Source organism: Balaenoptera acutorostrata, chromosome 2 (genome assembly GCF_949987535.1).
Source record: "Balaenoptera acutorostrata chromosome 2, mBalAcu1.1, whole genome shotgun sequence".
NCBI classification, from domain to species: Eukaryota; Metazoa; Chordata; class Mammalia; order Artiodactyla; family Balaenopteridae; genus Balaenoptera; species Balaenoptera acutorostrata.
Window position 1 is genome coordinate 104115952 of NC_080065.1, and position 15159 is coordinate 104131110.

Sequence of the window (15159 nt, forward strand, 5' to 3'; positions counted from 1 at the left end):
TAGTAAAATAAAAGAACAACATACAAAACTTCATCTACAGCATTATCCTAGTTATCTGTGCATGTCTGGGTATGTGTGTAAATTGTATACCTAAAATAAAAAGACTACTCGTGTAAAATGCACATCTAATAAAAGACTGGAAAAGAATATCCATAAAAATATTAACAGGAGTTATCTCTCGATAGTGGTAATGTGGGTGATTTTTATTTTCCTCTATAAACTCCCCTATATATTTGAAGTTTTCTACAAAAAGCATATATTATTTTTGGTCACAGAATTAATAACAAATATAAATGTAAAAGACAAAGAATTTTTGTTTAATTCCTTAATGAGATAAAAGACAGGCAGACCAAATTTGGAGCTCCACATGGCTTGATATTATTAAATTTCTCTTCTCTAAATCTAGAGTTGTAAAGTTCTTTCCACCTCTAATTTTCCACAATTCACAATCAACGACTGTGATTAAGAAAGCAGAGGTGCCTATCTCTGCATAGACATGTGTAGATTGTTTTTCATTTACTAAACAGCTTTTTATTCAAATAAATCAGGCTAATATATCATTCACTTCAAACTGAGCCAGGTAATTTTGCTACCAAGAAATATCTTTGGATGTCATGTATTCTGCATGCAACAGGTTTATTATTATATTACCACAGAGAATCAAATAAAGGGGGGTGGTCTAAACTATAACAGTTTATGCTAGAAAAGAAAAAAGAGATCAAACTCAAATGAGGGCCAAAAAATATATAAAACAGCATAAGGAAATCTAAAGGGACTTTGATTATAGAGTGAAAACTGAACCTCACTGGATGGTAGGATTATGTGTGGTTTTTATTTTTATAGCAAACATGTAAAGCTTTGCGATAGGGAAACATAGCAAAGTTTATTTTTAAAGTTAATACAAATAGTAAGTTGTGTTTACTGATCTATCATACCCAGACTGAATTCCTGCTATACTGATATAATAGTTAAAATTGAGGGGTGACTGCTAGGTATGCTAAGAGTTTAAAAATATGATCTCCAGTTCTCACAACAAAACCCCAAGAAAACTAAAACTCAGGGAGGTTAATCTGTACAATATTCCAGCGAGCCAGCAATTACCAGAGCAAGAAATCAAAACCTGGCCTGGCTGACTTTAAACCACCACCTCTGTCCCTTCACTTTACTACTCAGCATCTCTAACCAAATGAGACTTTCTGTATCTGACTAAACACATCAAACCAGCCAGTCACATTTTCATTTGACAAGAATATCAGAAATGAAGAACTAGGGAAGAACAATTTACAAAGTTGCTGTTACTTTCTCAAAAAAGGACATTAGTCATACTTGTTCCTTAACTGTAACACATACATAATATTAAAAAATATACAAGTGATACCAACTGATACAGATTTTTACAAATGTGAACAATTGGAAAATACTAATTTTTGAATCATTTTTTATATTTAATTACACAAATATTGCTTTGGGAGAAAGTGCAAAGGTGCAGAATACCTCAAACAAGCCACCATTTTCCTCACAACTCTCATGGCAAAGCCAAAGGACCAGGGGTGCCACGTAATCTGGCTTCAGAGCTTCCAGAAGATCTGAAATAAATAGCCAAAAAAAAAAAAAAAAAAACTATCAATAAGAATATATACATATTCAATCAATCATTTTACTTTCTGAAAATTCCTCACTTATAAAATTATAGGTTCAGAGACTTTTTAAATAAATAAGAAAAAAATTAGATATACATAAATAATTAGTATTAACATCCAAGGCTTTTAGAAGAATCTTTTCATCCCAATGGATATATTCAGGCTTCTAACATAGAAGGCATCAGATATACCTTTCCAAGATGGGTAACGTACTGTTTAGAAGACAAGTTAAAGCTGCCTTGGCAAAGACTGGTGAGCAAAGGCATACATAGCATAATGAACTTAGGTATCATTCTTTCCCAAAACTATTTTGCTCTCCCAGAAGCTAGAAAACTACAAAACAGCCTTGACAACTGTAATGGCAGTAAGATGATGGAAAATGGACCTTGCAACCGTGACTGATGAGTCACAAAGTGTAAGAAATATTTTCCTGTTGCATACCTTCTGTGAGCAACTTAACAGAGCAGAAAGGTACTACACAAGGAGCATGAACACCTAGATTTTACTGCTGGCCCTGCCATGTAGGCAATTTAGGGCATTGAGCACAGCGCTCAACTCTCTTGGACGTGTGTCTGCATCTGTAAGATGGTAATTAAAATGCGTTACCTGCCTATTCTACTAAGTTGTTGCAAGGCTCAAATGAGACACGATTTGTAAATACATCTTATAATCTTTAAAGAATCAAATAAATGTAAATTTTAACTGTGAAGGGACAAAATACAGTTTTATATTTTAAAGTGACAAAGATGACATTTACAGTCCCTGTAAATTAAAGAGCAGCTCTAAGAACCTTTCACTTTACAGTATTCCTGACCCCAGAAACTGTGAGATAATATATACTTGTTGTTTTAATCCACAAAATTTGAAGTAATCTATTACACAGCAGTAAATAACTAATACAGCTTGGGAAGTTAGTTCATGGGTATTCATCCTAAGATTATGTTTCATTTCATGTAAGAAACATGTAAGTCACATACATGACTTTCCATTTTTCAAATATATTTCAAAGGGGGAAATGAAATTGCAAATGTCTCCGCACATTACTCATAACACCTGGTTCTTTAACAAATAATTCCTTTGACAGCCTGTAAGTTAATATTTCAGAGGAAAAGAGGAAAAACGCTGAGGCAAAATAAATTTTCGGCTTTTTCTGAACTATAAAAAAGTAATAAATACCAAAATTTAAAATAACAGGAATTCAGAATCTGAAGGGCTTTTAAAAATGATCTGTAACAACTCTCTTCCTTTACAGAAGAGAAAGCAGGTCCAGAAACATTAAATTATTTGTCTAAAGTAGATCTTATTCTCCAAACATCTTTCACTAGGGTTTGGTGGGCATAAAAGATACTACATTAAACAGTGACCTAACATCTCTAGAGGTCAAAATTAATGGAAGCTACATTCCCAAAGGAAAGCAAATTTAAAAGCTAAAGTTTTCAATATTTTCTTGGAAACTTGCTGCTTCCTCAAGAAAGTCTACAGCCAATGGCAAAAAGTGACTAAGGTAGGAGTCTAGCACAGAAATGATAAGCATAAAATTCTAAATAGTGGTTATCTCTTGGCATGAAGCAGAGGAACAGAATAGAAGGTATAAAGTTAGATGCAAGTAATGTTCCAATTCTTGGGTTGAGCAGTGAGTTCATGACTATGCATTACATTTTGATGCTTTACTTCTTGCCAGTAACCTACACTGTTGTGCATATATGTAGCATTATACTTAAATAATCCAGTTCTTTAACAAGAATTCCTTCAATAAGACATGAGAGTATAAAGAGTTTTTAAAATAAGGGACGTTTTTAAATGGCCCTGTTGACAAAAGAAAAGGGAAAAAAAATTAGATCTCAGGTACAAATAGCTATTCTACACTAAAGCAAACTGGTTAGGCACAGCTCTTAGGAAAAGCTAGCAAGTACATACTTGGTATTACAAATCCCAAGTTCTAAAATGAATGTTAGCTCAAACGTGGGAAGTAAAATGGTACTGTGAATAAGCATTTGTATGCCATGAAGCAGCTAATTCTAAAGTAATTTCACTCATCAATTGTTTTGTACTGTTTCACAGAAACTAATTTTGAAGTATTATAGATATTTTCTTTTTAGAAATATGTTAAAACCAGGAGTATCAAAAACCATAGTTTTCCACCAGTCAAGTATTCTATTTCTTATATAACTAAATAAATAAGCATTGGCTCTCAATCATACATGCAAATTTTTAAATTTAAAACTTTATATTTCATGTTTTCAAAGAACAAAGTTGGAAGACTCACATTACCTGATTTCAAGACTTACTATAAAAGTATAGTAATCAAAACATCATGGTATTGGTAAAAGGACAGGCCCACAGATCAATACAACAGAACAGACAATCCAGAAATAGACCCACACATACCTACGTGGTCAACTGATTTTCCACAAAAGTGCAAAGGCAATCCAAATCAAGAATGAGAAATAGTCTTCAGGACAAATGAACTCGCAGTTTCTTCAACAAATAATTGGCACTTTTTCAAAAAGGAGAATGAACTATCATATGTTAAATAAAACTTAAGAGATACAGTAACAAAACGACTGTGAACCTTGTTTAGATCATTGTGGAATAAATTAACTCTAAAACGATATTTTTTAGATAACGAGGAAGTTTTCATATAAATTTGGTATTAGACAATGGTAATGAATTATTTTATTTGGTGTGATGTTGGCATTGTGGTTATAATGTCCATATCTGTTAGAGACACATTTCCAAGTATTTATTAGGTGAAATGCAACATCTAAGATTTGCTTTGAAATGTTACAGAGAAAAAGGGAGAGGGTAACAAAATAAATAAATCAATAAGATAAAATCATTTTGAAATATGCCCAGAGCATTCTGTTCTCCTTAACAAAGGCCTATCCTCAAGGGAAGCTACCAGAGCCTTATTTGACCTAAGGGAAGAGCAATTAGACTAGTGGAACCCCTCTAGCCTTCCTGTCTCAAATAAGGGGAGAAAAAAAAAAGGCTAAAAAACTCTACTGAAGCTCAGAGTCCAGAGACTTTGACCTGCTAAAAAACTTGATTTAATCATAAGATTATAGAACACTTCCCCTCGCCATAATTTACAGCCACTTCAACAGGCCTCCAGTATAACAACAGTGGAGTACAACTGAGAGAGCTGCAAACACAAAGAGTACCTAGGGAAACCCAAAGACAACAGGGGACACAAAAACAACGACAAAGAGGAAACTGTAGCCTCTGACACCAACAGCTACAGCAACCAATAAACGCAACCTAACTCCTAGCCAGATAAACATGAAACCTCACAATAAAGCTCTGTATATCACACTTTCTACTACCCCAATACATCATGTTCAGTTTTCAACAAAAATTTCAAGGCATGCTAAAAGACAAGAAAAGTACAGGCTGAGGAGACAAAACAAGCCTCAGAACCAGCTTGAAATATAGCAGAGATTTTGGAATTTTCAAACTAGGAGTTTAAAATAACTGTGATTAACATGCTAAGGGCTCTAATGGAGAAAAGTGGACAACTTACAAGAACAGATGACTACTGTAAGCAGACAGAAGGAAATGCTAAAAAATTCAAAAGGAAATGCTAAAAAACAAAAACAATATAACATTTTGAAATGAAAAAAGAAAAATCAGTAAGCTTGATTTGAATATATGTTAATAGAAACTTCCCAAAGTGAAATGAAATGCAAAGAGAAAAAAGGACAAAAAGATAAGAGGGAATAGAATATCCAAGAACTGTGGTATAATTACAAAAGATACATTGAGACTTCCCTGGTGGCGCAGCGGTTAAGACTCCACGCTCCCAATGCAGGAGGCCCGGGTTCAATCCCTGGCCAGGGAACTAGATCCCACAACTAAGAGTTTGCATGCCACAACTAAGGAGCCCACGTGCTGCAACTAAGGAGCTTGCGAGCCACAACTAAGGAGCCTGTGAGCTGCAACTAAAGAGGCCCACCTGCTGCAACTAAGACCCGGCCCAACCAAATAAATTAATCGATTAATTAATTAAAATAAAAACATAGAACAGGCACATAATGGGAATACCAGAAGTAGAAGAAAAAAAGAAAACAACAGAAGAAATTTTTTTTTTTAATTTTTTTTTTTTTTTTTTTTTTTTAATTTATGGCTGTGTTGGGTCTTCATTTCTGTGCGAGGGCTTTCTCCAGTTGAGGCAAGTGGGGGCCACTCTTCATCGCGGTGCGCGGGCCTCTCACTATCGCGGCCCCTCCCATTGCAGAGCACAGGCTCCAGACGCACAGGCTCAGCAATTGTGGCTCACGGGCTTAGTCGCTCCGCGGCATGTGGGATCTTCCCAGACCAGGGCTCGAACCCGTGTCTCCTGCATTGGCAGGCAGATTCTCAACCACTGCGCCACCAGGGAAGCCCAGAAGAAGAAATATTTTAAGCAGTGATGGCTGAGAATTTTCCAAAGTTAATCACAGATACCAACCGCAGATCCAGGAAGCTCAGAAGACATCAAGTAGAATATTGCCAAAAATCTACACCTATTATTATGCATACTATATTCAAACTGTGGAAAAAACAAGGAGAAAACCTTGGAGGAACACAGAGGGGAAAAAATACCTTATGCATAAAGAAACAAGGAAAGAATTATGTCAGACTTTCCTTCAGAAACCATGTAAGCAAAAGAAGAGTGGAGTGAAAGATTTCAGGTGTTGAAAGAAAAAAATTACCAACCCAGAATTCTGTACCCGGTGAAATTATCCTTCAAAAGTGAAAGAGACTAAAGAGAATAAAAAAACAAGCTAAAGACTGGGAAAAAATATTTGCAAAACACATATCTGATAAAGAACTTGTTTCCAAAATATTCATGGAACTCTTAAAACTCAACAACAAGAAAACAAAGAACCCCCCCCCAAAAAAAAGAAGAAGAAAACAAAGAACCCAATTTAAAAATGAGCAAAAAATAAGAACAGACACATCACCAAGGAAGACAAATAAATGGCAAATAAGCACAGGAAAAAAATGCACAACATCATAAGTCATTAGGGAACTGCAAATTAAAACAATGAAATACCCTATACACCTATTAAAAGAACTAAAATGCAAAAGACTAACAATAATAAATGCTGGCAAAGATGTGGAGCAACCAGAACTCTCACTCACTGCTAGTAGGATTGAAAAACGATACAGCCATTTTTGAAGACAGTTTGGAAATTTTTACAAAGCTAAAGACACTCTTACCATACAATCCAGCAATTATCCTCTTTAATATTTACCCAAATGAGTTGAAAACTTACGTCCACACAAAAACCTGCACATGAATGTTTATAGCAGCTTCACTCACAACTGTCAAAAACTGGAAACAATCAAAATGTTCCACGATAGGTGAATGAAAAAACAAATTGTGGCACCTACATACCATGTAATATTATGTAGGGATAAAAAGAAATGAGCTTCAATCCTCCCAGACATTTGGGAAAAAGAGGAGAGGATGAAGAGATGGAACACAGGGGATTTTTAGAGTGAAACCATTCTGTATGATCTAGAATCGTGGGTACGTAACATCATGCATTTGTGAAAACGCATAAACTCATACAACCTAAAGAGTGAGCCCTAAAGTAAACTATTAACTATAGTTAATGATAATCAATCAGGGACTTCTCTGGTGGTCCAGTGATAAAGAATCTGCCTTCCAATGCAGGGATGCGGGTTCGATCCCTGGTCAGGGAACTACGATCCCACATGCCGAGGGTCAACTAAGCCCGGGTGCCACAACGACCGAGCTCACGTGCCTCAACAAGAGAGCCAGCGTGTCACAAAATATAGAGCCCACGCACCCTGAAGCCCATGCGCCGCAACTAGAGAGAGAAAACCCACGTGCCACAACTTGAGAAAAGCCCACGCACCACAACGAAAGATCCCACATGCCTCAACGACCCGATGCAGCCAAATAAATAAATAAATAAATAAATAAAAATTGATCAATACTGGTTCATCAATTGTAATAAATGTAGCACACTGATGTAAAACTGTGTGGGAGGAAGAGTATATGGGCACTCTCTTTACTACCTGCTCAATTCTTCTATAAACCTAAAATTGCCCTAAAAAACATAATCTATTAATTGTTTTAAATAATTATTATTATAAACCAGTAAGAATGGTATTACCTCATTCTGTAAAGAAAAAATGTATGTATGTCTACCTACACAAAGAGAAAAAGTTTAGCTCAGTGTGGCAGAATTATGGGTCACATTTTGTTTGTTTGTGCTTTCCTCAATTTTCTATAATGAACATAAACTACACATTATGCTTTTTTAAATTGTAAGGAAATTATTTTAGCTACTCAAAAAATTAAACACTTTTACAAAGCTCACGCCACACAGGTATGTGAGGAACAGCATTAAAAAAAAACTAAACTACTTACCATCAGGCAAAATGTTCTGGGTCAACCGTGATCCAGCAGTAGGGGCAATAGTGTTACAATGAATGTTGCTTTTCTCGCCTTCAACTGCAAGACAATTTGAAAGGCCCAGAAGACCCAGCTTTGCAGCACAATAATTTGCCTGGCCAAAGTTGCCATATATTCCTGAAGCCGATGAAGTCATGATGATCCTAAAAGGAAAATCAATCTCTCAACATCATCTTTTCTATATTTTGATACTGTTGCAACTCTAAGCATTTTTTTTTCTTTTTCATTACTATTATACCTGTCAAAAGCAACTCTGTATACTGCCATTAGGTTCTTAAAGTCATGATTCATATATCTAAATTAATATAAATAATAAAAGTAATCTCTCAAAATTCAACTGTGAGATTTTATTGTTTTAGAAAGAATCCCTGGTCAGGATCAAATGAATTCAAGTGTAAGAATGTATATTCATTATGTACTGAAAACAATAAGTATTTATAAACATAAAATAAACTGCCAATTTACAAGTTAAAATTTTAGTAAGAAATATTAGATCATGAAGTTCTAATTCTTTAGTCCTCAGAACTTTGCTCCTTTCCCTTTCTGGATAATATTAAATGCCTCATATTAAATAATACCATCTCATAATCTGACCTAATCTCACTTACTCTACTTAGTAGAACAAGTAAATCCTATCATTGACTTTCAGAAACTACTAGTATCAAGATATACTAGAACTCTCCAATAAGAACAGATATCACACGCAATTTACTTCTAGTAGATGTGTGTGAACCCTGAGTTAACAGGAATAACTTTTATGTTAGAGAGCATGGGGCCACTTACTAGGTCTGCCACGTCTGAGTCACACAGACGCAACTATAAGAGTCTTACCGTTCCTAGTTTACAAAGACTAACTCATGTCTGACCAGTGTCAGCCAGTAGAAAACAGCCACTCATCTCTCCCCAGTTGGTCACTGGGCACAAAAAATGATATTTTGGTTAGAGAATAAAGTACTGCTGAATCCTCAATGTTTGTACTGCTAAAATATCAGAGAATAGCAGGAGAATCATTAATAATGAAAAGTAGGAGGTGAAAAGAAATACTAAGTTGTCCACCTCGCTAATCTATGACTGACACCAATGTAATGGGGAGGCATCTTCCAAAACTACGTTTAAAAAGCCTGTGCATATCTGAAGGTGTATTTTTCAACGTCAAAGCAATTCTTTTCCTCTGGACATAAGAACCCACACACGGCATCTCCAAACCCCCTTGACAGCCACATACAACTCTACCTTCCAAATTTCTGTTTCTTCATGTGATCCCACGCTGCCCGGGTCACCAGGAATGAGCCCCGCAAATGAACTCTCTGGATGATATCTAAAACAAGAAATTTTTATCATGAATATTGTCAAATTTAGACAGACCTATCTCAGAATCAACATAAGCAAAGACTTACTTATACAAAGATGTTCATTTTATACCTAGCATTCAAAATCAGCTATTGTCACATTGCACTCTGAGTAATCATTTCTGCTTTAGTTCCAGTTACATAACCAATCAATAATTCATACCTATTTTGCCTATAATTTATGATTAGATTATTATCTAATATATCTAACTTTATCATAAATATAATGCCACCTAAATACGATGCCTATGCATATCTAAGTGCAATGCCATCTTTAATTTTTGCCTATTTTATATAAAAATTCATAATACAAATAACCAAGAATTTTACATATATAATTGGGACTCAACACAAACGTTAGTTAAAGCATAATCAAAAACCACTCAGTTCTTCATCAAGAAATGTTTATAAAATGTTCAGTATATCCCTAAATCCCTATTTTTAACAGGATTTGCAAATGAGTTAGAGAGAGCTGGGGGTCGGGGCGTGGAGGTGTAGGAAAGAGGGGGAGGGAAAGAGGGAAAAAGAGAGACAGAGAAGCCTGCTTTCTGAAATGTCAATCTAATGAACAGACAACTTGGAGGATGATGCAGATAAACAAACAATTCCAGATTTAATCTTACTCTGATGAAACCAGAAGAGGACACACTCCAGCCCCATCAGAGCTCAAAGCAAAGCACCGACTTAAGTCCCCTCTGCCAACAAATTCTATCTTTCTCAGCTCCTTTTTTTCTCCAGTTATTACAAGGGAATTGGAAGCTAAAAGCCGTCTTTGCTTAATTCTAAGTCAGAAAGATATCTTGCTTCTTCCAAAAGAACTTCTGGCAATATTTCCCAGAAACACACTCTATAAACAATGATGTAATTCATCTCAGTTACCATGCCTGCCACCGTCTCAGCCACCAATGCTTGTTTTAGTTCTGATAGCCAATGAAAGTAAGGGCAAAAAAGAGCAAACAGGATAAAAAAATTTTATAACTGTGACTGTTCATCATCTAAACTCAATCTTTCCAACATGACATTCCTAATGGAAATTTTTCCTACTTATTAGAAGTTTCAAAATTATATCTAGGTTTTTCCCACCCAGTTCTCAGATCTCCATCGTTTTTAGTTTTTGTTTTTTAGCATTTCCTTTTGATTTTTTTAGCATTTCCTTCTGTCTGCTTACAGTAGTCATAGCCTACTCTTGCTCTTGAAATAAGAATCACACAGCCAGACAAGCATGCAAAAGGCTGTTAGAAACAACTAATACTGCAAGAAAACGCTGACAATCTCTCAAAGAGAAAAAGGGAAACGAACGAAAGTCACAAAAGCCTTTTCTTCCAACTGTTCATTTTCAGTTGTAAAGCTTACTCATCATCGGTTATATTAGCAGAAGCAAAAATAGGTAGAAGCAAGTTTTTCCTTAAGTGTGTAAATGTATCAAATATTAGAAGGCTAAATGGATAAGTATGTTCCAGAGAACGTATATTTAAAATAACTTACCCCAGTCTTCATCACTTATTCTACCAAAGGAACGGTCCCTCAAAATTCTAAAAAATTGATATTATATATGTTGAGAAGAGAAAGTCAACACTTAAAAAAAGTTTGCATGTACATTACTTTATTGGAAATTTAAAAAGAAATACTCACCCAGCATTGTTGATCACAACATCTACAATATAAAAATATTCAAGTCACAAATATAAAAGCAAGCATATTAATTTGCCTTTGCTTACAACACATTTCTTTCAAAAGCGTTCCCTGCCTCCCTCCTGCCCATGGAAAAGTAGATATAATAGGTAACAAGTGCTAGCAGAACAAAATTTTATACCTATAGTAAAAAAAAATCTGATTCACAAAAGCACAATAAGTACCCCATTATATCAGTGCTTTCCTCTCAAGTCTACATACCTAAATGTTTCCACCTCTACCTCCTGCCAAATTTCTGTGAGCTTATTTACAGAATTAGCAGTCACACAACTCTTAGGTTCTTAGAATTCAGTGGTAATCGTAAACCATCCCTCAATTAACTTCAAAATTCACTGGGAAAGTTAAAAGTTTAAAAGATTTTTCCTTGCCACTCAAAAGTCAAAAGCCCAGAAAGGAAACCATTAGAGTTAGAAACTGATGGCCTGTCTTCATACATAATTGCATTCTCACTATAAAATAGAAGGGATTGTTTCTTAAGGTTCAACCACCATCTTGTGGCTATTTTCACCTTATGACTTCAGAACTTTGTGGTCTCTATCCCTGTGTCAGACACTATGTGAACATGTCTCTCACAAACTCAACCAAATATAGCTAGAAAAATATATATGCTAGACCAAAAAAAGGGGGGGGGGAAACATATTCAAACTACAAAAATTAACATTTTTCAGATTATAAACATGTTGGGCTTATCTGCAGTAGTTTCCCTCTAGTAATTCAATAACCTTTTACTAACAATGTATGGGACTAAGTCAGGAAAATTAAACAATATATTTGAAATGCTTGAAATGCTTCTTAAAAATGAAGATTTTTATTTTATATAATTCATCTTAATTAATTTGCAAGATACTGAATCATTTTCATCTGAATCATTATAATTATCTAAAATATTCCACTGGGTCCTCTATTGCCAAAATACTGATTTATTTTTTATTTTCTAAATATATTTGGGGTATGATTAAATTATTATAAAAAGGAAACTTAGAGAATACTTACAAGTTTTTTTAAAGGCTCTTAAAGTACAAAAAAATATAAAACAAACTCAACACATACATGCATAAAAACTGTCACCTCAAGCCCTTTGTGGAATAAGATTAGGGTATGTAAAAAAATTAAAATTTAAAACAAATCTAAAAATTTGATTACCAAAAAAGAGTTTTTAATAAACAAAAGTGAAATAAAAAATATTTCATTAGAAAGGTAGAAGCTGCTCTGTTAGTACCATAAATGCAAAGAAACATTACCTATTCTTCCAAAAGCATCCAGTGCTGTCTTCACAACCTTCTCTCCTGCTTCCACTGAATCTGAGGGAAAGGGAAATTAGGACAAAACTTCAGTAATATCCCTTACAAACGACTTCTAAATTCTGTGGCTCAGAGCACATGACAGATACTATTCATTCAACAGAACTCATTTCCAAGGAAAATACATTTATATTGCAGGCACGTAACAAACTAAAATATAAATGATAACATGTTACAAAAGAAATTTAGTCCCTAAGGCAATCCTTTAACCTACCCAAAAAAAAAAAAAAAAAAGAGAGGGGGTAAATGAGAAGTACTTGACAAATAATATCCAAGACACCATGGTCGAACAGAACTTTCTGTGAAGATGGAAATGCTCTATTTCTGCACTAACATGGTAACCACAAACCACATGTGGCTCCTGAAATGTGGCGAGTACGACAAATGGAATAATCTATTTTATTTCATTTCTGTTGAATTTTAAATAGCCACATAAGCACTTCCCCTTAAGGATGCAAATGAGACTTTGAGAGGGAGGGAAGGAGAAGCGTGTTTAATTTGAAAAAGCATGTTCAATTCTGTATCACTACATTTGGAAAACAAACCTACTGTTTTTGTATTACTAACTAAAAAAGTAAAGCTCAATGAAATATTATGGATTTGTTATTTTCTGCTAATCAGCCCAGGAGAAGGGCTCATATCCCCAGAGCTGTGCGTCAAATGGTCAGCTGTCAACTCAACATCACCATTGCCTCTTTCTACTTCCTCTGCAATCACAGGCGGAGCCAGGTCCCTTCCCTAGGACCCATAAGCTCCTGAGTTAGATCTGCCAAAAGGAGATACTCGCTTAAAGGGAGGAAAAGTAGGAAGAGACTGTAAACGCAGGCAATCTTGTGAGCAGGCTGCAGATGTGAGACTGACAGCACATCTAGGTGAGCTCTTGAAAACCACCTGCCACAGGCTGAGATGGTCATCGACAGTTTCCCTGACATGCACCTGCCCAGACCTTCCAATGGTAAGTCTCTAATTCTTTGTATAAAACCCTTCACACTTGGAAAACCGAGAGGGGCTTCTGTTTTCTTGACTGAATCCTGATTGATACAGGTGGAATATCAAAACTGAGGGGCAGGGAAGAGAGTCTGAAATCTTTATCTTTACAAAATAGGTTTTAAAACCCCAGAAATTTTTTTAAGTTGAAAACATTTTTCTAGACTCTCAATGTGGAAATAAGATACTCAAATGTCTGTCTCATTATTCCCTTGAACTCTCAAAACAAATCATATCCTATTTCCTTTCCTCTAAAATTTCAGAATAAAGTCACTGGCAATCTAATTTTCTCCCTGGTCCATAAAAACAATCTAATTTGCAGAAAAGTCAGTAAGCACTAGCTTTTTAAAGTAAATCTACTCAAGAGGATTCCTTACAAATACTATTAGAATCCATACATCAAACATAAAGGTTGTATTTGCTGTCTTTATTTCTAATGCCTAACTTTGACTCTTACGTTTTCATAGAGATAAGAAAGTTGCATACAGCAATGATCACCTGTGCAGAATGTAATATGAAGGCTGGGTGCAGAAAGGGGGCACTTCACTTCTTACACTATATTACTTTAAGAAAGGTTTTTTAAAAGCAATTTTAAAACGAAGAATTTAATGTTACTCTGTAGAAATACATAAGACCTTTTAGCTAAGGCAGGTCTTTTAAGAAAAGAGCATATTCATATTCACATCTACAGTAATGTACTGATTATATCATGCGCTCATTATTAAAAATATTAAATAGACAACTGAATAAAAGTTAGACTCATGAAATAATCTACATCAAAAGTTTAAAAAATACGTCACTAAACATCTTTGGCAGACTTAGGTAAAATCTAATTTCATAATTATACTGGAATGCCAAGATATTTGCTCAATACTTATTAACATGAGAAACAGCATCAGTTGAGGAAATATAAAACAAGCAGTATAGTTCTCTCAAATACTGTACCATAGTTGGCCACTGCTTTTCCGCCTTTCCTTCTTATTTCTTCAACAACCTTATCAGCAGCTAAGGAGCCTTTACCAACTCCCATGAAGTCCCCTCCTAGATCATTCACTGCAATGCAAAAATAAACTAATAAGAATTCAGTTCTAGGGCTTCCCTGGTGGCGCAGTGGTTGAGAGTCTGCCTGCTAATGCAGGGGACACGGGATCGAGCCCTGGTCTGGGAGGATCCCACATGCCGCGGAGCAGCTGGGCCCGTGAGCCACAACTGCTGAGCCTGCGCGTCTGGAGCCTGTGCCCCGCAACGGGAGGGGCCGCGATAGTGAGAGGCCCGCGCACCGCGATGAAGAGCAGTCCCCGCACCGCGATGAAGAGTGGCCCCCACTTGCCGCAACTAGAGAAAGCCCTCGCACGAACCGAGGACCCAACACAGCCAAAATAAATAAATAAATAAATAAATAAAGTAGCTATAAAAAATTAAAAAAAAAAAAAAAGAATTCAGTTCTAGATCTTAAAAATATGAGTTGGAAATGAAATTATATTATTAGTGTATTTCTTCAGTCATCTTCCTAATTCCCTACTACTATATTCCCATCTTACTGAACACACCATGACATACGTACTTTCAAAACATGCCTCTTTGTTTTTAAATATAGATATGAAAAAAATATATATATATATAGATCTGAAGCAGAAAAATATTTAAACACAGGTTCATGTCATGAAATTTTTAACTGTGCAATGCTTCTCCTTTTTTAGAAAGAAAAAGACCATGATTCAACCCACTTTTAGCAAAAAGAAAGAAAAGAAAAAAAC

General features: G+C 35.3%; 1 protein-coding gene across 1 annotated transcript in view; it reads right to left on the bottom strand.

The window, feature by feature from the left end:
• The window catches only part of LOC130707054 (peroxisomal multifunctional enzyme type 2-like), a 63875-nt gene extending 49419 nt beyond the window's left edge, over positions 1-14456 (bottom strand). The window contains exons 1-7 of the mRNA XM_057539724.1: positions 14348-14456; positions 12356-12415; positions 11055-11076; positions 10908-10954; positions 9307-9391; positions 8029-8216; positions 1495-1586 (exon numbers count right to left, since the gene is read on the bottom strand). Of these exons, the coding sequence (XP_057395707.1) occupies positions 1495-1586; positions 8029-8216; positions 9307-9391; positions 10908-10954; positions 11055-11076; positions 12356-12415; positions 14348-14432 (579 nt within the window). The 5' untranslated portion in view covers positions 14433-14456. The remainder of the gene's footprint in view (positions 1-1494; positions 1587-8028; positions 8217-9306; positions 9392-10907; positions 10955-11054; positions 11077-12355; positions 12416-14347) is intronic.
• Positions 14457-15159: the final 703 nt, after the last annotated feature.